General features: G+C 43.5%; 1 protein-coding gene across 1 annotated transcript; it reads right to left on the bottom strand.

Annotated features, from left to right (window-relative positions):
- Nucleotides 1–677: 677 nt before the first annotated feature.
- LOC143768083 (uncharacterized) lies at nucleotides 678–6,446 on the bottom strand. Its single transcript, XM_077256773.1, has 7 exons — nucleotides 6,074–6,446; nucleotides 4,856–4,991; nucleotides 4,553–4,726; nucleotides 4,346–4,469; nucleotides 4,164–4,261; nucleotides 3,875–3,965; nucleotides 678–2,262 (listed from the first exon to the last, which is right to left on the bottom strand). Exons 2-7 carry the CDS (start codon nucleotides 4,931–4,933, stop codon nucleotides 1,385–1,387), a joined length of 1,443 nt encoding a protein of 480 aa, XP_077112888.1. The 5' UTR covers nucleotides 4,934–4,991; nucleotides 6,074–6,446; the 3' UTR covers nucleotides 678–1,384.
- Nucleotides 6,447–26,973: the final 20,527 nt, after the last annotated feature.

Here is a 26,973-nt window from a genome sequence, read left to right as displayed (position 1 = left end):
TCTGACTATCCATTTGCCTAGCCAATTTACTCTGATCCGCTTTCTTCATAATATTCTGACCTCGAACTGTGACCTGACTTTGCCTTTCCCCTTTAGTTTACTAGTAAACTATGTATTTGGTATCTGACCCCAAAACGTTTGACTACCCTGCCTCACTGCTTGTCCATGAATAGTGACTAGCATCACAGTAATAAAGGTCTCACAGACACCTCCCTGGTACTATTGATGTGGCTTGGTGTCTACCAGTTGTGTTCGTAGTCACCCCTTAGCTGATCCTTTCCCACTCCTCAGTATTATCACTGCACAAGGAGTAAGCGTCCAAGACCCACTGAGCGGAGGAATCATGACACTAACACTGTAATAACTTAATAAAATGAAAAACCTATGCTGAAATACAAACTCCCTAAAATAACAATTGTCAACAGACGTAGCCCTAAGCACCACATGTATCTTAAACATTTAATTTATTCTCTCTTTATGGTAAATATGTGATCTCATGACACCTACTCCTGTAGGAATACCCTGCCCACTTTTGATTATACCTTTTGATCTTTCAAGAAACAGTCCTCAACACATTAAAATTGTAACACCAAGAAGGAAAAGTCATGGAATGATGGAAATCAAAGGATGGATAGACATGTCAATGATCTGCAAATAATAAAAATATAGAAACAACATTTAAAAAATCTTGATTTATTCAGTATGGCATATGAGCGTGCTGAAATGTCTGCACTTACAGTCTTGGCTGCTCTCAATGTGATTATTGAGGAATGTTCTGCTACACTGAATGCACTTGGGAAAATCATCAATGTCCACTGCTGGCAGCTCTCTATATAAATACAGACCAAAGATGTCCTGGAAGCGCTTTATGAGAGACAAGTCCAGCGACGCTGTAGCCATGGGAGCACATTTAGGCCACACAGGCTGCCAACAGGGCATAAGCAACATGCGACCTTGCATTATCGTATTGAAAAATGGCTCCTGGGATACTTCGGTAAAAAAAAACTACTTTACCATGAGAACTAGTATCTACCTCAGAAACTGGTTGCAACAGGATTGGTCAGTGGTTTTGAAAAAGGCTTAGATGATATCTTACAATAAAAATAATAAATACTCAATGTAAATGTATACAAATCTTGTTCTGTACATGTATCCAGTCTAATAGCCATGTAAGGGAAAACTTGCTGTCTTATGGAAGATTGGCTCATGTACTATGGTTTTACCTAAACACCTTTCCTTCATTCAATCAAATCTGAATTGGATTTTAGGAAATTCGCTCACCTCTATTTAATGATTATCATTTAGTGCGGAAAATTGGTTTCTCTTACTCTTGGTATTACTTTTTTTTCTTGTCCAATTTGCCAATAAACTATCAAGAAAATCGTTACTCGCCTGTATGAATTGTTTGATGTTGAAAAAGATGTGATTTGTGAGTAAAATATTTCCCACATTCGGAACATGAAAATGGATTCACCCCTGTGTGGCTTCTCTGATGTGTAACAAGACTTGATTTCTCAGTAAAACATTTCCCACATTCTGAACACGAAAATGGTTTCTCTCCAGTGTGACTTCTCTGATGTCTAACAAGCGTTGATTTAACCATGAAACATTTACCACATTCTGAACATGAAAATGGCTTCTCCCCTGTGTGAATTCTCTGGTGTCTAATAAGATGGCATTTCTCTGAAAAATATTTACTACATTCTGAACATGGAAATGACTTCTCCCCTGTGTGAATTCTCTGATGTGTAAGAAGACATGATTTATGATTAAAACTTTTATCACATTCTAAACAAGAATATGGCTTCTCCCCAGTGTGAACTCTCACATGTCTAACTAAAACTGATTTCCATTTAAAACACTTCCCACATTCTGAACATGAAAATGGTTTCTCCACTATGTGAGTTCTCTGATGTGAAAGAAGATCTGATCTTTGGTTAAAAAATTTCCCACATTTGGAACATGAAAATGGTTTCTCCCCTGTGTGAATTCTCTGATGCCTAACAAGATTTGATTTAATGCTATAACATTTGTCACATTCTGAACATGCATATGTCTTCTCCCTTGTATGAACAATTTGATGTTCAACATCCCATTGGTGGCTTCTATTTTGTTTAACAGTCTGTGATGAATCAGAGGATTGGACCTCTTGAAAAAGATCAGATGATAGATCATCGCTGTGAAGGGCTGAGGGCATATCTTGGATACTGGTATGTTCTTCGTCTGGGTCTGGTGTGATTCCATGATCATCTGCTTTAAAATCTGAAAACAAGATTTTATTTTTAAGTATCAGTGCCTTGATTGATATTATTAGTATAATAGATTACTTATATTATTAGAGATTTTATAACATTTCTTTTTATAAATTGTAGTATAAACCCATGTCTATAGAGCATCAGAACAAAGCTTCATTGTAATAGCAAATTCTGGCGCACACACAGAAACCAAGTGTGAGCTGGCAAGTCGGAATAGCTATCATGTGTCAGAAGAGGAGTGGAGCAGCGCTGGAAACTGGAGTAGATGGCGATCAGTGAGTATATTAATACACCTATACTACATATACATTACACAGGTTTAACCAATCAAAAATTTAATGGAGGTGCTTCTTTAAGACTGTGTGCTTGGGACTTATTCAGGGATGGTCTATAGTGACTGCAGCTACTAGGTTATGACTCTACTTTTTACCCGACCATACTTCTAAATTCTCCCTTGATTTGTGTATGCAAGTGCTGCTCCCACCGAAGTATCAAATATTCAGATCAGGAGCAAGTCAAAGGGTACCGTCTCACAGTGTCACTTTGGTCGCTACGATGGCACGATCCGTGACGTTCCAGCGATATACATACGATCTCGCTGTGTCTGACACGCTACTGAATCGTACATCGTAGCAGATCGTTTGAAACTTTATTTCGTCGCTGGATCACCCGCTGTCATCGCTGGATCGGTATGTGTGACACCGATCCAGCGATGTGTTCGCTTGTAACCAGGGTAAACATCGGGTTACTAAGCGCAGGGCCGCGCTTAGTAACCCGATGTTTACCCTGGTTACCATTGTAAATGGAAAAAAAACCAAAACACTACATACTCACATTCCGGTGACTGTCACGTCCCTCGCCGTCAGCTTCCCGCACTGACTGTGAGCGCCGGCCGTAAAGTAAAAGCAGAGCACAGCGGTGACGTCACCGCTGTGCTGTGCTTTACGGCCGGCACTGACACAGTCAGTGCGGGAAGCTGACGGCGAGGGACGTGACAGTCACCAGAATGTGAGTATGTAGTGTTTTTGTTTTTTTTACATTTACAATGGTAACCAGGGTAAACATCGGGTTACTAAGCGCGGCCCTGCGCTTAGTAACCCGATGTTTACCCTGGTTACCCGGGGACCTCGGCATCGTTGGTCGCTGGAGAGCTGTCTGTGTGACAGCTCTCCAGCGACCACACAATGACTTACCAACGATCACGGCCAGGTTGTATCGCTGGTCGTGATCGTTGGTAAATCGTTTAGTGTAACGGTACCCAAAGTCCGATGCTTAGATGTCCAGCTGCCTGATTTCTGCATATGACCTGGCTCAGTCTATCATCACTACTTGACCTTCAGCGGTAAGCTGACATCCCATATGTACATTAAAATTTGAAACCCAATAACTTCCAGAAGTTAAAAAGCTTTATTTCAATTTGAGTTTTAAAACTTTAGAACAAACATGGGTTAATTAACAAAAAGTGCAATAAAGTGTGTTTTTGGTTTACACGGCAATTCTGTCAGCAAAATCCATATTAAAAACTGTGTAACATACTCTACAAAAATCAACATCAAATTACAGCAGCCACTGACTGAGAAGATTCTGTGACTTCTCTGCATTTAGTGGTTACTACTCACCTGGGCAGTTATCTGTAGGACTCTCCTCTTTACACCATTCATCATCCCTCAGATATGTTTCTGTAGTATTAATATGGGTCAGATCTTCACCCTGAAACAAATAGTGTAAATGTTACAGACAGATGGAGAAGTCACATCTATGATCAGCTCTAATCCTGCCATCTCCACCGTTCTCATTACACAAGTATAAAAAATATAATACTGGGGAATAAAACAAGACTGAGCACAAGACCATTTCAGCCGTCTACACATCATAGGGGAGATCTCATGACACCTTCTCTCCATCTACCTGATGATCCTGAGGAACATTGGGATCTTCTTGTTTACAGTCCTGTGGAAGAAGAGGACGGGGACATCTCTCTGGTGTTGTTCTCTTACTGAATTGATCTGGAGGAAACACAGGGTCTGAATTCATTCTGTACATATTGATAATTATAAGCCGTGTATACAGTATTTAGTCCTGTCTATTACCTGGTGATGTGAGGTCCTGGGGAATCTCCATCATGACGTCCATGTACATATCTTTGTGTCCTTCTAAATACTCCCACTCCTCCATGGAGAAATAGACGGAGACATCCTGATTCCTTATAGGAACCTGACACATACAATGATATCGTCATCCCCCAGATCCCTTCATTGCATTACTGTATAATGTTCCAGCATTCCCAGGAGTGTCACCTCTCCAGTCAGCAGCTCAATCATCTTGTAGGTGAGTTCTAGGATCTTCTGGTCATTGATGTCCTCATGTATGACGGGGTGAGGTGGAGGCCCCGTGATTGGGCTCAGTGGTCTTCCCCATCCCTCAGATACAGGGTCCTGACAGCTAGTGGTCTTCTTTACTAGTGTATAATCCTGGTTATGGAACGACACATTAATAAATCTCACTACAGACATTTCCAGAGCCCTCACCTCTCCAGTTCTGTCCATCTGTTATTCCCATAGATAAGAATGATGTAATGTGACGTCATCAGAATCTCTCACCTCTCCAGAAAGCCGGAAGAGGATCTCTAGGGTGAGGTGTAATATCCTCTCTGCCATCTTGTCCCTGTCTCTATCCATTGAGGAAAATTATCTTTTACAGAAGATCTCCACTGAGAAGATCCGATATTGTAGGTATCTGAATGGGAAGAAGATGAGCCGATGGAACATCATAAAGGAACCAATGTAATAATACAATTACTGGAGATATTGGGGTACATGGTGATAGGGATCGAAGACTTTAAGGACAGATATAAAGTACTGAGCATACAGCAGATTAGATCATGAAATCCCCATGTAGGATTTTAATATAAAAATGTTATAAACATTGAAGCAATTATCCGGAACGCTCATGCTGATGACTTGTTGCTGGATAGGTCATCATTATTAGATCTGTCTGGGACTGACCCCTCGAATCACTACCAGTCAGCTGATGTATGCTCTGGTAGTGGACAGATGTAAGCAACGAATCCAGATCAAACCACTAACACTGATCTACAAAGCCATCCACAACCTGTCCCCTCCCTATATCTCTGAACTAATCTCCCAATATCTTCCCTCACGTAATCTTCGATCCTCCCAAGACCTCCTACTCTCCTCCACACTTATTCGTTCCTCAAACAACCGCCTTCAAGATTTCTCCCGAATATCCCCCATCCACTGGAATTCCACGCCTCAACACGTCTGATTATCCACCACCCTCGGATCCTTCAGATGGAACCTGAAAACCCATCTCTTCAGGAAAGCCTACAGCCTGCAATAACCGTTCCGCCGCCTCACCACCAGAGCTGCTGCGCTCCCGACCTTCTGTCTCTTCCCCATTATTCCATAGAATGTAAGTCCGCAAGGACAGGGTCCTCTCCCCTCTGTACCGGTCTGTCATTGTAAATTTGTTTACTGTAAACGATATCTATAACTCTGTATGTAACCCCTTTCTCATGTACAGCACCATGGAATTAATGGTGCTATATAAATAATAATAACAAGCAATGTATGGGGAGAAAAACAGTAGCTCCGTATAATGCTTTATGGCTGCTGATGAGTTCTGCTGATTATCTCCCATTAACTTCGAAAAAAATGAATTAAAATCAACTTAATAAATTGTAAGTTGCTTTAGAAAAATAAAGCTCGTCCTTCAAAAAATCGAGATCTCATATAGTGTCATCTGAGGAAAAAGGCAATGGTCAGCACTGAGGGGTGTAATTGAGGATCTCCACATACCTCCACCTGCAGAGTCGCACGCCACATATATGGATGTTCTGTGTGCACAGGACCTGTGATTAGGTCACAGTCACATGATCAATTACATGGAGGGGAGGAGAACACCTAACAGTACCAAGGCTTTTATACCAGCAGATCAGAGTACTGTCATAAACATTGACATTCATTGGAGAGAAATATATAAACCTGCCGGGTACAGAACTACGTCTCCCATCAACCCTAAGGAGTGACACAGGAAGTGGGGGGAGCTAGAGGAGTGATGGGAAGAGGAAGCAGATGTCAGTCCTCTTTTCCTCCATTTATCCAACAAAAAGATAAAGCATATTTTCTTCACTTATCTGAGGAAAATTGAGTGTATCTTCCGCTTATCTGAGGAAAATAGGGTATCTTCCACTTATCTGAGGAAAATAGAGACAGTATCCTCCGCTTATCTGAGGAAAATAGAGTGGGTATCTAATCTTCCACTTAGCTGAGGGAAATAGAGAGGGTATCTTACGCTTATCTGAGGAAAATAGAGAGGTTATCCTCCACTTATCTAAGGAAAAGAGACACTATCCTCCACTTATATTAGCAAAATAGAGAGTATCCTCTACTTATCTAAGGAAAAGAGACACAGTATCCTCCACTTACCTGAGGAAAATAGAGACAGTATCTTCCACTTATATGAGCAAAATAGGGAGGGTATCCTCTACTTATCTGAGGAAAAAAAGAGGGTATCCTCCACTTAACTGAAGAAAAAAGAAAGCAACCTCCACTTATATGCGGAAAAGAGAGTATCCTCCACTTATCTGAGGAAAAGCGAGAGGGTATCCTCCGCTTATCTGAGGAAAATAGAGACAATATCCTCCACTTATCTGAGGAAGAGAGAGACAGTATCCTCCACTTATATGAGGAAAAGAGAGAGTATCCTCCACTTATCTGAGGAAAAGAAAGGCAGTAGCCACTTATCTGAGGAAAATAGAGGGTATCCTCCACTTATCTGAGGAAAATACAGTATCCTCCACTTATCTGAGGAAAAGAGAGGCAGTATCCTCCACTTATCTGAGGAAAAGAGAAACAGTATCCTCCACTTATCTGAGGAAAATAGAGACAGTATCCTCCACTTATCTGTGGAAGAGACAGTATCCTCCACTTATTTGAGGAAAAGAGAGATAGCATCCTGAAATTATCTGAAGAAAATAGAGACAGTATCCTCCACTTATCTGAGGAAGAAAGAGAGGGTATCCTTCACTTTTCTAAGGAAAAGAGACACAGTATCCTCCACTTATATTAGCAAAATAGAGAGGGTATCTGCCACTTACCTGAGGAAAATAGAGACAGTATCATCCGCTTATATAAGGAAAATTGAGAGGGTATCCTCCATTTATCTGAGGAAAAGAGACACAGTATTCTCCACTTATATTAGCAAAATAGAGAGGGTATCCTTCACATATCTGAGGAAAATAGAGACAACATCCTCCACTTATCTGAGAAGAGAGGGTATCCTCCACTTATCAGAGGAAAAGAGAGGCAGTATCCTCCACTTACATGAGCAAAATAGAGACTGTATCCTCCACTTATCTGAGGAAAAGAGAGGCAGTATCCTCCACTTATAAGAGGAAAATAGAGGCAGTATCCTCTACTTATCTGAGGAAGAGAGAGGCGGTATCCTCCACTTATATGAGGAAAATAGAGACAGTATCCTCCACTGATCTGAGGAAAAGAGAGAGGGTATCCTCCACCTATCTGAAGGAAAGAGAGACAGTATCCTCCACTTTTCTGAGGAAAATAGAGACAGTATTCTCCACTTATCTGGGGAAAAGAGAGGCAGTATCCTCCACTTATCTGAGGAAAAGAGAGACAGTATCCTCCACTTATCTGAGGAAAATAAAGTAACCTCCACTTATCTGAGGAAAATAGAGAAAGTAACCTCCACTTACCTGAGGAAAACTGAGAGAGTATCCTCCAGTTATCTAAAGAAAAAAGAGCGTATCCTCCACTTATCTGAAGAAAAGAGAGACAGTGACCTCCACTTATCTAAAGAAAAAAGATCGTATCCTCCACTTATCCGAAGAAAAGAGAGACAGTAACCTCCACTTACAGTGGGGCAAAAAAGTATTTAGTCAGTCAGCAATAGTGCAAGTTCCACCACTTAAAAAGATGAGAGGCGTCTGTAATTTACATCATAGGTAGACCTCAACTATTGGAGACAAACTGAGAAAAAAAAATCCAGAAAATCACATTGTCTGTTTTTTTATCATTTTATTTGCATATTATGGTGGAAAATAAGTATTTGGTCAGAAACAAAATTTCATCTCAATACTTTGTAATATATCCTTTGTTGGCAATGACAGAGGTCAAACGTTTTCTGTAAGTCTTCACAAGGTTGCCACACACTGTTGTTGGTATGTTGGCCCATTCCTCCATGCAGATCTCCTCTAGAGCAGTGATGTTTTTGGCTTTTCGCTTGGCAACACGGACTTTCAACTCCCTCCAAAGGTTTTCTATAGGGTTGAGATCTGGAGACTGGCTAGGCCACTCCAGGACCTTGAAATGCTTCTTACGAAGCCACTCCTTCGTTGCCCTGGCGGTGTGCTTTGGATCATTGTCATGTTGAAAGACCCAGCCACGTTTCATCTTCAATGCCCTTGCTGATGGAAGGAGGTTTGCACTCAAAATCTCACGATACATGGCCCCATTCATTCTTTCATGTACCCGGATCAGTCGTCCTGGCCCCTTTGCAGAGAAACAGCCCCAAAGCATGATGTTTCCACCACCATGCTTTACAGTAGGTATGGTGTTTGATGGATGCAACTCAGTATTCTTTTTCCTCCAAACACGACAAGTTGTGTTTCCACCAAACAGTTCCAGTTTGGTTTCATCAGACCATAGGACATTCTCCCAAAACTCCTCTGGATCATCCAAATGCTCTCTAGCAAACTTCAGAAGGGCCCGGACATGTACTGGCTTAAGCAGTGGGACACGTCTGGCACTGCAGGATCTGAGTCCATTGTGGCGTAGTGTGTTACTTATGGTAGGCCTTGTTACATTGGTCCCAGCTCTCTGCAGTTCATTCACTAGGTCCCCCCGCGTGGTTCTGGGATTTTTGCTCACCGTTCTTGTGATCATTCTGACCCCACGGGGTGGGATTTTGCGTGGAGCCCCAGATCGAGGGAGATTATCAGTGGTCTTGAATGTCTTCCATTTTCTAATTATTGCTCCCACTGTTGATTTCTTCACTCCAAGCTGGTTGGCTATTGCAGATTCAGTCTTCCCAGCCTGGTGCAGGGCTACAATTTTGTTTCTGGTGTCCTTTGACAGCTCTTTCGTCTTCACCATAGTGGAGTTTGGAGTCAGACTGTTTGAGGGTGTGCACAGGTGTCTTTTTATACTGATAACAAGTTTAAACAGGTGCCATTACTACAGGTAATGAGTGGAGGAAAGAGGAGACTCTTAAAGAAGAAGTTACAGGTCTGTGAGAGCCAGAAATCTTGATTGTTTGTTTCTGACCAAATACTTATTTTCCACCATAATATGCAAATAAAATGATAAAAAAAACAGACAATGTGATTTTCTGGATTTTTTTTTCTCAGTTTGTCTCCCATAGTTGAGGTCTACCTATGATGTCAATTACAGACACCTCTCATCTTTTTAAGTGGTGGAACTTGCACTATTGCTGACTGACTAAATACTTTTTTGCCCCACTGTATCTGAGGAAAATAGAGACAGTATCCTCCACTTATCTGAGGAAAAGAGAGAGGGTATCCTCCACTTACCTGAGGAAAATAGAGAAAGTATCCTCCACTTATCCGAGGAAAATAGAGAAAGTAACCTCCACTTACCTGAGGAAAACAGAGAGAGTATCCTCCACTTATCTAAAAAAAAAAGAGCGTATTCTCCACTTATCTGGTGAAAGCAGAAAGAGTATCTGAGGAAATCATAGGGAGTTTTCACGATTCCACCACTCACGGTGTCCTTAGGAAGCTGTGAGTGACAGCGATTTATCTGAGAGAGATGGAGAATGAGAACATTCTCCACTTTATCTAAGCTAGACTTAGATGAGAATATCTTACTTTTTATCTGAGATATTTTTAGGAAAAGCATCCTCCATTTTATCTGATGTACACTGAGAGAGCCTCCTCGATTTATCTAAGGTAGACAGAGAAATCTCGATTTATCTGAGATAGACAGAGAGCATCTTCAATTTACCTGAGGTTTGCTGACAGAAAATTTACCATGTTATCAGAATAAGACTGACAGTGAACCTACATAATTTTATATAAGGATGGGTTCACACCAGCCGAACCATATCATTAAATGGCTGCCAATCAACTAGATGTTTGCCAATCGGTAATGTAATGTCTTTTGTAGGCAGGCCGCTACGCTTCTGATGTGCATACTGCGATCTGTAATAGATCGTTCTGTGAGCATTGTCTGTCATTGTTGTTGAAAGCACGAGTCCTGTGTATACAGGAGGATGTGTGGCCTGGCCTACAGCAATGATCTTTTCAAGTAAGTAAGCCAGAAAATCATTTTATCCAACGAACAACAATTTTGCTTATTTGTCGAATGATCAGCTGCCTGTTTACACTGCCGGATTATTGAGAAAAGTCAATTCTACCTTTTTAGTTATGTAAGACTGATAGTAAGCCTCCTTTATTTTATCTAAGGTAGACTGAACAAAAATATCAACCATACAGAGATTTTGGCAGTGAAGATTTGGGAGCAAATTTAGCAAATTGTCTATTGGTGTGTGAGAAATATTTCTCATTTATAGATTGTTAAAGATTATACAAGCTTTTAGCTGACTGAATTTGTGCCAGAACGTTGTGCCACAATTTTGCTGCATTTTGGCAAATGGTGTCTCACTATAGGCTATTCCCATTTTCAGCAAAGTAACACCCACTTGTTAAGCTAGGCATGAAAAGTTTCTAAAACTCATAATAAACATGGTGAAAAACTGGTCATGAAAAAGGCAAAAAGGATGAAATATGTTAACCGTATACACTCCTTAACATTAATATTGCAACACAAAGAAGGAAAAGTCATAAAATTGTGGAAAGCTGAGGATCATCAGACATGTTAATTATATGCAAATGTTCATCAAATGGAAATAACATTTTCAAAAATTTGATTTATTCAGTATTGAGTATTATCACCACATGCAGAAATACATGCACTTATACACCTTGGCTGCTATAAGTGAGGTTATTAAGGGTCGTCTAAGGAATGTTCTGCCTGGCTGAATGCACTTGGGTACACAAGTCATCAAGATCCACTTCTGGCAGCTCGCTTTGCATTTGCTAAGCAATGACAGATGTTCTTGATCTGCACGTCACAACAGCACATTTAGGCCATGCAGGTCACTCACAGTGGTACAAGCAATATGCGATCTGAGGTCGACGTGTTCAAAAATGGCATCTGGGGCACTTGGACGAAATGACCGAACCACTGGTTCCACAACCAAATCATTAAAATGCTGACCTGTCAGTGTACCAGTAATGAAGACCGTAAGGGTTTCATACATTATGCCACCCCACACCATAAACAAATGAGTAAGACTAGTGTAACATTCCCATGTTGTCAGGCAGCGAGAACATGCCCTTCGTTCTTCCAATCATACTCCGATTCCTCGGTGATTAATGGGGCCACCGCTTGTTACCCCGCTTGTAACATTGGTGCCAGGACAGAACCTTGTGGTACCCCACTTGTAATACTGGGGCCAGGATAGAGCCTTGTAGACTTATGGGCTGTGTCAAATATTTTTCCTGCAATGGAAGTTACACACGTGGTCAAAATTGTTGGTACCCCTCATTTAATAACAGAAAAACCCTCAATGGTCACGCAAATAATTTGAATCTGACAAAAGTAATAATAAATTAAAAATCTATGACAATGGACAAATGAAAGTCAGACATTGCTTTTCAACCATGCTTCCACACTTTTTTTGGTCGCTGCGACATTGCATTAAAATGCAATAACAGGCGATAAAAAGAATGTATCTGCACGAAAATGGTACCATTAAAAACGTCAGCTCAGCACGCAAAAAATAAGCCCTCATCCAACACCAGAGTACAAAAAATGGAGGCTCTATGCGTATGGGAAAATTGGACAATTTTTTTTTTTTTTTTTTAGCAAAGATTGGAATTTTAGATAAAAAAGTACCTAGACATGTTTAGTGCCTATGAACTCATAATGAACTGTAGAATAATAATGGCAGGTCAGTTTTAGCATTTAGTGAACCTAACAAAAAAGGTAAACAAAAAAAACAGTGTGGGATTGCACTTTTTTTGCAATTTCACTGCAGTTGGAATTTTTTTCCCGTTTTCTAGTGCACGGTAAAACCAATGGTGTAGTTCAAAAGTACAACTCGTCCCACGAAAAATAATCCCTCACATGGCCATATTGACAGAAAAATGAAAAAGCTATGGCTCTGATAAGGAGGGGAGTGAAAAACAAAAGCGCAAAACCGAAAAAAGCTCCTGGCGTTAAAAGGTTAAAATCAATGGGACTGTAGCCAACCTCCCTGGACGTGGCCGCAGGAGGAAAATTGATGACAAATCAAAGAGACGGATAATACGAATGGTAACAAAAGAGCCCAGAAAAGCGGCTAAACAGATTAAAGGTGAACTTCAAGCTCAAAAAACATCAGTGACAGATTGCACCATCCATTGTTCTCTGAGCCAAAGTGGACTTCAAGATGACCAAGGAGAACACCATTGTTGAAAAAAAAATCACAAAAAGGCAAGACTGGAATTTGCTAAACTTCATGTTGGCAAGCCACAAAGCTTCTGGGAGAATGTCCTATGGACAGATGAGACAAAACTGGAACTTTTTGGCAAGGCACATCAGCTCTATGTTCACAGATGGAAAAATGAAGCATATCAAGAAAGGAACACTGTCCCTACTGGAGGTCTACTACATGGAGGAGGCTCTGTTATGTTCTGGGGCTGCTTTGCTGCATATGGCACACGGTGTCTAGAATCTGTGCAGGGTACAATAAAATCTCAGGACTATCAATGGATTCTAGAGAGAAATGTGCTTCCCAGTGTCAGAAAGCTTGGTCTCAGTCGCAGGTCATGCAACAGGATAATGACCCAAAGCACACAGCTAAAAACATCCAAGAATGGCTAAGAGGAAACATTGGACTATTCTGAAGAGTACTTCTATGAGCCCTGACCTAAATCCTATTGACCATCTTTGGAAAGAGCTGAAAAATGCCGTCTGCAAAAGGCAACCTTTCGAACATGAGACAACTGGAGCAGTTTGCTCTTGAGGAGTGGGCCAAGATACCGGGCGAGAGGTGCAAGAGTCTCATTGACAGTTACAGGAATTGTTTGATTGCAGTGATTACCTCAAAAGGTTGTGCAACAAAATATTAAGTTATGGGTACCATCATTTCTGTTCAAGCCGATTTCATGAGTTTTATTTTTAGAAATTTCTGTGGAAGCATGGCTGAAAAGCAATGTCTGACTTCCATTTGTTCATTATCATAGATTTTTAATTTCTTATGTGACCATTGTGGGTTTTTCTGTCATTAAATGAGGGGTACCAACAGTTTTGACCACGTGTGCATCCGGTGTGTGGCTCTACAAGTGGAGGTTTGTGCTGGAGATTCCCCATTATTCAGTGCTTCCAGCCATCTACAGGACAGTCCCAATTTGGGGGAGGTGTCCCTGGCGTTCAGGGCAATGTCCCGACTCTCACTCTGTGCCTGTAAGTCACCTCCTCTCCTCTCCAGCTCACTGTGTTTAGTGCTCACTAGTTCCTTCTCTGACTCTGGGGGAAGGCCGGCATCTCTGTGCTCTAATTAACTCATTCTTCACTTTTCTTCCCGTCTGGGACCTGGTGATCAAACACACAACTTCTTGTGCTGGTGCATAGAGATACATTCCTATATACCAGTGTATTCCTATGTACCTGTATTCCAGAGCTGAAATAAAAGTCAAAGATTTTTTTTTCCTATAAAATAATGAACAATTAGATTAAATTGCAGGTTTTTTTATCCGCTTAGTGACCAAGCCAAAATTTTCAACTCTAACATGTAAAATTACAGTATGTGGCAAAAACTCAGAAACGTTTCCACATATATCATTGATTATAAGATTGTTCTTTCATGAAACATTGTATTTTGTTAATGGTAAATTTAGGTTTATATGTTTTGCTTTTATTTCTAAAAAATGTTTTGACAAAAATGTAAAAAAAATATAAATTTTCAAACTTGGAATATATAAATATATTTTTAATCGAGGTCATCATACAACACAAAATAGTAACAAAAATATCAATTATCTTAGGCATCCTTCCCATGTCCTCATAAAACAAGTGCGTGAAAACCTCCAACGTGAACACGGACTTACAGATGTATTTGGCAAAATTACCTACAACTCATCTCACACAATAAGCAAAACCTCAAATAGTGAGAAGCTGCAGAGGAAGACCTGGGTAGTTTATAGATTTTCCACTCTCGTACCTATTTGTTTGATTTCTTGTTTAACGTCTTTAATTTCTTTCAAGAGTGGGTCAAGTCCTTTAGGGAGAGCTTTTTGTATGAAAGAACGAGAGACTGGCATAGAGTCCTGTGTGGAGTCTTCAATATCACTGTCTTGTTCAGCCATTGAGAGTCCCTTTGCAGAGTTATTGTTTGGGTTTTTGCACTGTGCCATAGGCTGAGAGGTATATATTTTTTGACAAATTTCTCCATTTGCGCTTTTTATGTTAGTATTAGCTTTTTCTAGAGGGGCCACCTCCCATTTTAACCATCCTGCAGAGAATTTTCTCTGCTGATGAATTGCATGAGAGAGAGTTCTGTTTTGTTATTAGGAAACCTTACATAGAAGACAGCAGTTTAGATTGGAGAGTCTGTGAAGTCCTGAAATTGATCCCTCTTATGCACCTAGGAGACTGAGGGGATTTTGTTCAGAGGTGTTCTGTTTCCTGTACAAGTGGCCCAGGAGAAAAGGGAGCAGGACCACTGCAGAGGCCTTCGTCAGATTCCCCGCCGCAGGTCATGAGACCGCAATATCGCTGTGTCAGGGTGACAGCCAGACGAACCCTGTGAATGACAGGGGAAATCCTGACCACAGTGCCCACCCTGCGAGGACTGTCACAAGATGTGAGATGTAACCCAGCTGATCACTCACCAGCATTCGTGACAGCAGGAGAGGCAGATCGGCAGAGTACAGAGCCACATCCCCCAGGGACCAGTCAGCTGCAGGATGAGGCGTGGCGGATAAGTACACGGTGTCAGATCTCGTATCTATGTCCTGGTCAGCTCTGTGTCTCTGTCTCTGCCCGTCTATTTCATTCCTTCGGTCTGTATCTTGGAGTGATCAGGCCACTCCTGTGTATCCTGCAAGGGTCGTTCCCTGGGTGTATATGGCCCACAAGAGAGGAAGCAGCTTCAGCCATTCAGACAGGCCTCAGTCCCGTGGGAGGAGTGTAGCGTGTTGGGGAAAGGGTCAGGGGAGTCCCGTTCACTGAGACACCTTTGGCGGTGTTTTTACAGGTTTACCGTGACAGAAATGAGCCAGAAGACCGTAGTGTCTGATTTCTCTTATCTCTGCACTGGTAAGAAGTACTTCATATTAATATTAAACTGTGTACATTTATTTTGGCAGTGCAGAGGTTAATTTGCTCAGTTGAGAGCTCCTGGAAGCTTTCCTGCATTAAGGCTTTCATCTGTTCACTGTTAGCCCCTCACATCTCCTATATCAACTGGGCCCTGTCTAGTACTCATGGTCAGAGTTAGCTTATGCTGCATGGTTTGAGGTTGTTGGTTATTATAGGAGAAGGCAGTTGGTGGAGTTATCTGTGACTGTTGCTAGGTTTTGAGTGTGTGATAATTCCCTTTCTTCTCTTACTTTGGCTTAACCCCATCCTCCCATCCTTTGGTATTTTTCGTTATCCCTGTTCGTATTACCTTGTTAGTCTTGTTGGTGTATTACGGTGTGCAGCGCCCCAGAGTCCTGGTCGTTGCAGTACTGATGCTCCGCCGCTAAGGGGGACTATGGTACGTCTGATGGCACTGAAGGAGTTCTTCTGACCAGGTATCACAGTCACCAATACACTTCACAGTCTGGCCTCTAGGGGGAGCTAAGGGTTCTATGTATTAGGCCACTCCTCACAATCTGGTAAAACTGGGGGTTAGTGTCATGATCTCAATGGCAAGAGAACATAGCATAAGCATATATAGGAACTAGCTCTTGGAAGATGGGAACTGAGCTGACCATGAACTAAACCTAACGCACAACTAGCAGTGGCCGGGTAGCATGCCTACGTTGATTCTAGATGCCCAGCCCAGCCGGAGGACTAAATAAAGCTAGCAGAGGAAAATATTAGTCCTAGCTCACCTCTAGAGAAATACCCCGAAAGGAGACAGAGGCCCCCCACATGTATTGGCGGTGAGTTGAGATGAAATAACAAACGTAGTATGAAAATAGGTTTAGCAAATTTGAGGTCCACTTACTACATAGCAGAAGACAGAAAGGACACTTTCATGGTCAGCTGAAAACCCTATCAAAAACACCATCCAGAAATTACTTTAAAACTCTGGCATTAACTCATAACACCAGAGTGGCAATTCCCGTTCACAAGAGCTTTCCAGACACAGTAACGAAACTACAGCTGTGAACTGGAACAAAATGCAAAAACAAACATGGACAAGAGTCCAACTTATCTAGTAGTTGTCTAGGAGCAGGAACAAGCACAGAGAGGCTTCTGATAACATTGTTGACCGGCAAGCAACTAACAGAGCAGCAAGGTTATATAGCGACTCCCACATCTTGATGGGAACAGGTGAACAGAGAAGATGAAGACACCAGTTAAATTCCACCAGTAGCCACCGGGGGAGCCCAGAATCCAAATTCACAACAGTACCCCCCCCTCAAGGAGGGGGCACCGAACCCTCACCAGAACCACCAGGGCGATCAGGATGGGCCCTATGAAAGGCACGAACCAGATCGGAGGCATGAACATCAGATGCATTCACCCAAGAATTATCCTCCTGGCCGTATCCCTTCCACTTGACCAGATACTGGAGTCTCCGTCTGGAAACACGAGAGTCCAAAATTTTCTCCACAACGTACTCCAACTCACCCTCAACCAACACCGGAGCAGGAGGCTCAACGGAAGGCACAACCGGTACCTCATACCTGCGCAATAATGACCGATGAAAAACGTTATGAATAGAAAAGGATGCAGGGAGGTCCAAACGGAAGGAAACAGGGTTAAGAATCTCCAATATCTTATACGGGCCGATAAACCGAGGCTTAAACTTAGGAGAAGAGACCCTCATAGGGACAAAACGAGAAGACAACCACACCAAATCCCCAACAGAAAGCCGAGGACCAACACGACGGTGGCGGTTGGCAAAAAGCTGAGTCTTCTCCTGGGACAACCTCAAATTGTCCACCACCTGCCCCCAGATCTGATGCAATCTCTCCACCACAGCATCCACTCCAGGACAATCCGAAGATTCCACCTGACCAGAGGAAAATCGAGGATGAAACCCCGAATTACAAAAAAACGGGGACACCAAAGTGGCAGAGCTGGCCCGATTATTGAGAGCGAACTCCGCCAATGGCAAAAAAGCAACCCAATCATCCTGGTCAGCAGACACAAAACACCTCAGATATGTCTCCAGGGTCTGATTAATCCGCTCGGTCTGGCCATTCGTCTGAGGATGGAAAGCGGACGAAAAAGATAAATCTATGCCCATCCTAGCACAGAATGCCCGCCAAAATCTAGACACGAATTGGGTCCCTCTGTCAGAAACGATATTCTCAGGAATACCATGCAAACGAACAACATTTTGAAAAAACAGAGGAACCAACTCGGAAGAAGAAGGTAACTTGGGCAGAGGAACCAAATGGACCATCTTAGAAAAACGGTCACACACCACCCAGATGACAGACATCTTCTGAGAAACAGGCAGATCTGAAATAAAATCCATCGAGATGTGCGTCCAAGGCCTCTTAGGAATAGGCAAGGGCAACAATAATCCACTAGCCCGAGAACAACAAGGCTTGGCCCGAGCACAAACGTCACAAGACTGCACAAAGCCTCGCACATCTCGTGACAGGGAAGGCCACCAGAAGGACCTTGCCACCAAATCCCTGGTACCAAAAATGCCAGGATGACCTGCCAACGCAGAAGAATGAACCTCAGAGATGACTCTACTGGTCCAATCATCAGGAACAAACAGTTTATCAGGTGGGCAACGATCAGGTCTCTCCGCCTGAAACTCCTGCAAGGCCCGCCGCAGGTCTGGAGAAACGGCTGACAATACCACTCCATCCTTAAGGATACCTGTGGGCTCAGAGTTACCAGGCGAGTCAGGCTCAAAACTCCTAGAAAGGGCATCCGCCTTAACATTCTTAGAACCCGGTAGGTATGACACCACAAAATTAAACCGAGAGAAAAATAATGACCAGCGCGCCTGTCTAGGATTCAGGCGCCTGGCGGTCTCAAGATAAATCAAATTTTTGTGGTCAGTCAATACCACCACCTGATGTCTGGCCCCCTCAAGCCAATGGCGCCACTCCTCAAAAGCCCACTTCATGGCCAAAAGCTCCCGATTCCCAACATCATAATTCCGCTCAGCGGGCGAAAATTTACGGGAAAAGAAGGCACAAGGCCTCATCACGGAGCAGTCAGAACTTTTCTGCGACAACACTGCCCCAGCTCCGATCTCAGAAGCGTCGACCTCAACCTGAAAAGGTAGAGCAACATCAGGCTGACGCAACACAGGGGCAGAGGAAAAACGGCGCTTAAGCTCCCGAAAGGCCTCCACAGCATCAGTGGACCAATCAGCAACATCAGCACCCTTCTTAGTCAAATCGGTCAATGGCTTAGCAATATCCGAAAAACCAGCAATAAATCGACGATAAAAGTTAGCAAAGCCCAAAAATTTCTGAAGACTCTTAAGAGAAGAGGGCTGCGTCCAATCACAAATAGCTTGAACCTTGACAGGATCCATTTCAATGGAAGAGGGGGAAAAAATATATCCCAAAAAGGAAATCCTCTGTACCCCAAAAACACACTTAGAACCCTTCACACACAAAGAATTAGACCGCAAAACCTGAAAAACCCTCCTGACTTGCTGGACATGAGAGTCCCAGTCATCCGAAAAAATCAGAATATCATCCAGATACACAATCATAAATTTATCCAAATAATCGCGAAAAATATCATGCATAAAGGACTGGAAAACTGACGGAGCATTAGAAAGACCAAAAGGCATCACTAAATACTCAAAGTGGCCCTCGGGCGTATTAAATGCGGTTTTCCACTCATCCCCCTGCCTGATTCGCACCAAATTATACGCCCCACGAAGGTCAATCTTAGAGAACCACTTGGCCCCCTTTATGCGAGCAAACAAATCAGTCAGCAACGGCAATGGGTATTGATATTTAACAGTGATTTTATTCAAAAGCCGATAATCAATACATGGTCTCAAAGAGCCGTCTTTTTTTGACACAAAGAAAAAACCGGCTCCTAAGGGAGATGACGATGGACGAATATGTCCCTTTTCCAAGGACTCCTTTATATATTCTCGCATAGCAGCATGTTCAGGCACAGACAGATTAAATAAACGACCCTTTGGGTATTTACTACCCGGGATTAAATCTATGGCACAATCGCACTCTCGGTGCGGAGGTAACGAACCAAGCTTGGATTCTTCAAAGACGTCACGATAGTCAGACAGGAACTCAGGAATTTCAGAGGGAATGGATGATGAAATGGAAACCACAGGTACATCCCCATGAGCCCCCTTACATCCCCAGCTCAACACAGACATAGCTCTCCAGTCGAGGACTGGGTTGTGAGATTGCAGCCAAGGCAATCCTAGCACCAAATCATCATGTAGATTATACAGCACCAGAAAGCGAATAATCTCCTGGTGATCCGGATTAATACGCATAGTTACTTGTGTCCAGTATTGTGGTTTATTATTAGCCAATGGGGTGGAGTCAATCCCCTTCAGAGGAATAGGAGTCTCCAAAGGCTCTAAATCATACCCACAGCGTTTGGCAAAGGACCAATCCATAAGACTCAAAGCGGCGCCAGAGTCGACATAGGCGTCCGTGGTAATAGATGACAAAGAGCAAATCAGGGTCACAGATAGAATAAATTTAGACGGTAAGGTGCAAATGGAAACAGATTTACCAAGCTTTTTAGTGCGCTTAGAGCATGCTGATATAACATGAGTAGAATCACCACAATAGAAACACAACCCATTTTTCCGTCTAAAATTCTGCCGCTCGCTTCGGGACAGAATTCTATCACACTGCATACTCTCTGGCGACTTCTCAGTGGACACCGCCAGATGGTGCACTGGTTTGCGCTCCCGCAAACGCCTATCGATCTGAATAGCCATTGTCATGGACTCATTCAGACCCGCAGGCACAGGGAACCCCACCATAACATCCTTAATGGCATCAGAGAGACCCTCTCTGAAAGTCGCCGCCAGGGCGCACTCATTCCACTGAGTAAGCACAGACCATTTACGGAATCTTTGGCAGTAAATTTCCGCTTCATCTTGCCCCTGAGATAGGGACATCAAAGTTTTTTCTGCCTGAAGCTCCAAATGAGGTTCGTCATAAAGCAACCCCAAGGCCAGAAAAAACGCATCCACATTGAGCAACGCAGGATCCCCTGGTGTCAATGAAAAAGCCCAGTCTTGAGGGTCGCCCCGGAGCAAGGAAATCACAATCCTGACCTGCTGTGCAGGGTCTCCGGCAGAGCGAGATTTCAGAGACAAAAATAATTTGCAATTATTTCGAAAATTCTGAAACCCGGATCTATTCCCCGAGAAAAATTCCGGCAAAGGAATTCTCGGCTCAGATACAGGTGCATGACAAACAAAATCTTGCAAATTTTGTACCTTCGTGGCGAGATTATTCAAACCTGCAGTTACACTCTGAAGATCCATTACAAACAGGTGGACACAGAGCATTCAAGGGTTAAGAGGAGGTAAGAAGCAGCTAGACAGCAATTAAGGGCTAGGCAGCAAAACTCTGAGGGGAAAAAAAAAAAATTTCCCTTCAACACTTCTTTTTCTCCTGCTTTAGCCCAAACAATTAACACTTTGCGGGCCGGTCAAACTGTCATGATCTCAATGGCAAGAGAACATAGCATAAGCATATATAGGAACTAGCTCTTGGAAGATGGGAACTGAGCTGACCATGAACTAAACCTAACGCACAACTAGCAGTGGCCGGGTAGCATGCCTACGTTGATTCTAGATGCCCAGCCCAGCCGGAGGACTAAATAAAGCTAGCAGAGGAAAATATTAGTCCTAGCTCACCTCTAGAGAAATACCCCGAAAGGAGACAGAGGCCCCCCACATGTATTGGCGGTGAGTTGAGATGAAATAACAAACGTAGTATGAAAATAGGTTTAGCAAATTTGAGGTCCACTTACTACATAGCAGAAGACAGAAAGGACACTTTCATGGTCAGCTGAAAACCCTATCAAAAACACCATCCAGAAATTACTTTAAAACTCTGGCATTAACTCATAACACCAGAGTGGCAATTCCCGTTCACAAGAGCTTTCCAGACACAGTAACGAAACTACAGCTGTGAACTGGAACAAAATGCAAAAACAAACATGGACAAGAGTCCAACTTATCTAGTAGTTGTCTAGGAGCAGGAACAAGCACAGAGAGGCTTCTGATAACATTGTTGACCGGCAAGCAACTAACAGAGCAGCAAGGTTATATAGCGACTCCCACATCTTGATGGGAACAGGTGAACAGAGAAGATGAAGACACCAGTTAAATTCCACCAGTAGCCACCGGGGGAGCCCAGAATCCAAATTCACAACAGGTTAGGCAGAAAGTTAGACAGAAGCTGACTGGGAATTGAACAGGCAATACCCTGTGGCAGAGGGTGTTGCGGGGAGAGACTCAGGGGGGTCCCTGTCAGGGGTGGGATCCTGACAGAGGCCTAGCAAACAGAGAGAATGTTACGGGACCGCGCCTGCACGAGATAGCGGCGGTACCCTGTTGTGAAATTGGATTCTGGGCTCCCCCGGTGGCCACTTGTGGAATTGTACTTGTGTGCATCATCCCCTCTGTTCACCTGCTCCTATCAGGATGTGGGAGTCGCTATATAACCTTGCTCCTCTGTCAGTTTCATGCCGGTCAACAATGTAATCAGAAGCCTTCTGTGCATGTTCCTGCTACTAGACAACTCCTAGCTAAGTTGGACTTTTGTCCTTGTGTGTTTTTGCATTTTGTTCCTGTTCACAGCTGCTGTTTCGTTACTGTGTCTGGAAAGCTCTTGTGAGCGGAAATTGCCACTCTGGTGTTATGAGTTAATGCTAGAGTCTTAAAGTAATTTCTGGATGGTGTTTTGATAGGGTTTTCTGCTGACCATGAAAGTGCCCTTTCTGTCTTCATGCTATCTAGTAAGCGGACCTCGATTTTGCTAAACCTATTTTCATACTACGTTTGTCATTTCATCTAAAATCACCGCCAATATATGTGGGGGCCTCTGTCTGCCTTTTGGGAAAATTTCTCTAGAGGTGAGCCAGGACTGTCTTTTCCTCTGCTAGGATTAGGTAGTTCTCCGGCTGGCGCTGGGCATCTAGGGATAAAAAACGTAGGCATGCTACCCGGCCACTTCTAGTTGTGCGGCAGGTTTAGTTCATGGTCAGTATAGTTTCCATCTTCCAAGAGCTAGTTCTCATATATGCTGGGCTATGTTCTCTCGCCATTGAGAATCATGACAGTTTGACCGGCCCAAAAAAGGGTTAAATTACTGGCTGAGAAAGGAGAGAAAAAAGAAGTCTGCTACTATTTTTTTTTTTTTTTTTCCTCTAGTTCTGAGTGTGCTCTTAATTGAATCACTTGCTAGTTTGCCTATGCTGCAGCCTTCCTCTCTTTCTCTCCTTCTAATCCTTGAATGGCTCTGTGTTCACCTGTTTCAAATGGATCTTCAGGGGGTAGCTACAGGTTTGAATAATCTCGCCACAAAGGTACAAAAATTGCAAGATTTTGTTGTTCATGCACCTATGTCTGAGCCTAGAATTCCTTTGCCTGAATTCTTCTCGGGGAATAGATCTCACTTTCAAAATTTTAAAAATAATTGCAAATTGTTTTTGTCCCTGAAGTCTCGCTCTGCCGGAGACCCTGCACAGCAGGTCAGGATTGTAATTTCCTTGCTCCGGGGCGACCCTCAGGACTGGGCTTTTGCATTGGCACCAGGGGATCCTGCGTTGCTCAATGTGGATGCGTTTTTTCTGGCCTTGGGGTTGCTTTATGAGGAACCTCATTTAGAGCTTCAGGCGGAAAAGGCCTTGATGTCCTTGTCTCAGGGGCAAGATGAAGCTGAAATATACTGCCAAAAATTCCGCAAATGGTCTGTGCTTACTCAGTGGAATGAGTGCGCCCTGGCGGCGATTTTCAGAGAAGGTCTCTCTGATGCCATTAAGGATGTTATGGTGGGGTTCCCTGTGCCTGCGAGTCTGAATGAGTCCATGACGATGGCTATTCAGATCGATAGGCGTCTGCGGGAGCGCAAACCTGTGCACCATTTGGCGGTGTCTACTGAGAAAACGCCAGAAAATATGTAATGTGATAGAATTCTGTCCAGAAGCGAGCGGCAGAATTTTAGACGAAAAAATGGGTTGTGCTTCTATTGTGGTGATTCAACTCATGTTATATCAGCATGCTTTAAGCGTACTAAGAAGCCTGACAAGTCTGTTTCAATTAGCACTTTACAGTCTAAGTTTATTCTATCTGTGACCCTGATTTGTTCTTTGTCATCTATTACCGCGGACGCCTATGTCGACTCTGGCGCTGCTTTGAGTCTTATGGATTGGTCCTTTGCCAAACGCTGTGGGTATGATTTGGAGCCATTGGAGGCTCCGATACCTCTGAAAGGGATTGACTCCACCCCATTGGCTAGTAATAAACCACAATACTGGACACAAGTGACTATGCGTGTTAATCCGGATCACCAGGAGGTTATTCGCTTTCTGGTGCTGTATAATCTACATGATGTTTTGGTGCTGGGATTGCCATGGCTGCAATCTCATAACCCAGTCCTCGACTGGAGAGCTATGTCTGTGTTAAGCTGGGGATGTAAAGGAACTCATGGGGACGTACCTTTGGTTTCCATTTCATCATCTATTCCCTCTGAGATTCCTGAATTTTTTGTCTGACTTTCGTGACGTTTTTGAAGAACCCAAGGTTGGTTCACTACCTCCGCACCGGGAGTGCGATTGTGCCATAGACTTGATCCCGGGTAGTAAATACCCTAAGGGTCGTTTATTTAATCTGTCTGTGCCTGAACACGCGGCTATGCGAGAATATATAAAGGAGTCCTTGGAAAAGGGACATATTCGTCCTTCGTCATCTCCCTTAGGAGCCGGTTTTTTCTTTGTGTCTAAGAAAGATGGCTCTTTGAGGCCGTGTATTGATTATCGACTTTTGAATAAAATCACGGTTAAATATCAATATCCGTTACCACTGCTTACTGATTTGTTTCCTCGTATAAAGGGGGCCAAGTGGTTCTCTAAGATTGATCTCCGTGGGGCGTATAATTTGGTGCGAATCAAGCAGGGGGATGAGTGGAAAACCGCATTTAATACGCCCGAGGGCCATTTTGAGTATTTGGTGATGCCTTTTGGTCTTTCAAATGCCCCTTCAGTCTTCCAGTCCTTTATGCATGACATTTTCCGCGATTATTTGGATAAATTTATGATTGTGTATCTGGATGATATTCTGATTTTTTCGGATGACTGGGACTCTCATGTCCAGCAGGTCAGGAGGGTTTTTCAGGTTTTGCGGTCTAATTCCTTGTGTGTGAAGGGTTCTAAGTGTGTTTTTGGGGTTCAAAAGATTTCCTTCTTGGGATACATTTTTTCCCCCTCTTCCATCGAGATGGATCCTGTCAAGGTTCAGGCTATTGGTGATTGGACGCAACCCTCTTCTCTTAAGAGTCTTCAGAAATTTTTGGGCTTTGCTAACTTTTATCGTCGATTTATTGCTGGTTTTTCTGATGTTGTAAAACCATTGACTGATTTGACTAAGAAGGGTGCTGATGTTGCTGATTGGTCCCCTGATGCTGTGGAGGCCTTTCGGGAGCTCAAGCGCCGCTTTTCTTCCGCCCCAGTGTTGCGTCAGCCTGATGTTGCTGTTCCTTTTCAGGTTGAGGTCGACGCTTCTGAAATCGGAGCTGGGGCGGTGTTGTCGCAGAGAAGTTCCGACTGCTCCGTGATGAGACCTTGTGCTTTTTTTTCCCGTAAATTTTCGCCCGCCGAGCGGAATTATGATATTGGGAATCGGGAGCTTTTGGCCATGAAGTGGGCTTTTGAGGAGTGGCGTCACTGGCTTGAGGGGGCCAGACATCAGGTGGTGGTATTGACTGACCACAAAAATTTAATTTACCTTGAGTCTGCCAGGCGCCTGAATCCTAGACAGGCGCGCTGGTCGTTGTTTTTCTCTCGGTTTAATTTTGTGGTGTCTTACCTACCGGGTTCTAAGAATGTTAAGGCGGATGCCCTTTCTAGGAGTTTTGAGCCTGACTCCCCTGGTAATTCTGAGCCCACAGGTATCCTTAAAGATGGAGTGATATTGTCTGCCGTTTCTCCAGACCTGCGGCGGGCCTTGCAGGAGTTTCAGGCGGATAGACCTGATCGTTGCCCACCTGGTAGACTGTTTGTTCCTGATGATTGGACCAGTAGAGTCATCTCTGAGGTTCATTCTTCTGCGTTGGCAGGTCATCCTGGAATCTTTGGTACCAGGGATTTGGTGGCAAGGTCCTTCTGGTGGCCTTCCCTGTCACGAGATGTGCGAGGCTTTGTGCAGTCTTGTGACGTTTGTGCTCGGGCCAAGCCTTGTTGTTCTCGGGCTAGTGGATTGTTGTTACCCTTGCCTGTCCCGAGGAGGCCTTGGACGCACATCTCGATGGATTTTATTTCGGATCTGCCTGTTTCTCAGAAGATGTCTGTCATCTGGGTGGTGTGTGACCGTTTCTCTAAGATGGTCCATCTGGTTCCCTTGCCTAAGTTGCCTTCTTCTTCCGAGTTGGTTCCTCTGTTTTTTCAAAATGTTGTTCGTTTGCATGGTATTCCGGAGAATATCGTTTCTGACAGAGGGACCCAATTCGTGTCTAGATTTTGGCGGGCATTCTGTGCTAGGATGGGCATAGATTTGTCTTTTTCGTCTGCTTTCCATCCTCAGACTAATGGCCAGACCGAGCGGACTAATCAGACCTTGGAGACATATTTGAGGTGTTTTGTGTCTGCGGATCAGGATGATTGGGTTGCTTTTTTGCCTTTGGCGGAGTTCGCCCTCAATAATCGGGCCAGCTCTGCCACCTTGGTGTCCCCGTTTTTCTGTAATTCGGGGTTTCATCCTCGATTTTCCTCCGGTCAAGTGGAATCTTCGGATTGTCCTTTAGTGGATGCTGTGGTGGAGAGGTTGCATCAGATTTGGGGGCAGGTGGTGGACAATTTGAAGTTGTCCCAGGAGAAGACTCAGCTTTTTGCCAACCGCCGTCGTCGTGTTGGTCCTCGGCTTTGTGTTGGGGACTTGGTGTGGTTGTCTTCTCGTTTTGTCCCTATGAGGGTTTCTTCTCCTAAGTTTAAGCCTCGGTTCATCGGCCCGTACAAGATATTGGAGATTCTTAACCCTGTGTCCTTCCGTTTGGACCTCCCTGCATCCTTTTCGATTCATAATGTTTTTCATCGGTCATTGTTGCGCAGGTATGAGGTACCGGCTGTGCCTTCCGTTGAGCCTCCTGCTCCGGTGTTGGTTGAGGGTGAGTTGGAGTACGTTGTGGAAAAGATCTTAGACTCTCGTGTTTCCAGACGGAGACTCCAGTATCTGGTCAAATGGAGGGGATACGGTCAGGAGGATAATTCTTGGGTCACTGCCTCTGATGTTCATGCCTCCGATCTTGTCC

The sequence above is a fragment of the Ranitomeya variabilis genome, chromosome 4 (assembly GCF_051348905.1).
Source record: "Ranitomeya variabilis isolate aRanVar5 chromosome 4, aRanVar5.hap1, whole genome shotgun sequence".
Taxonomy (NCBI): Eukaryota; Metazoa; Chordata; class Amphibia; order Anura; family Dendrobatidae; genus Ranitomeya; species Ranitomeya variabilis.
This window is presented reverse-complemented; position numbering and strand designations above follow the sequence as displayed.

Coding starts and splice junctions, on each gene's coding strand:
- LOC143768083 (XM_077256773.1), bottom strand. CDS start 4,933: ATGGATAGAGACAGGGACAAGATGGCAGAGAGGATATTACACCTCACC. Junction 4,727..4,855: donor TCTTCCGGCTTTCTGGAGAG/GTGAGAGATTCT, acceptor TTCCATAACCAG/GATTATACACTAGTAAAGAA. Junction 2,263..3,874: donor TCCTACAGATAACTGCCCAG/GTGAGTAGTAAC, acceptor TCTTGTTTTCAG/ATTTTAAAGCAGATGATCAT.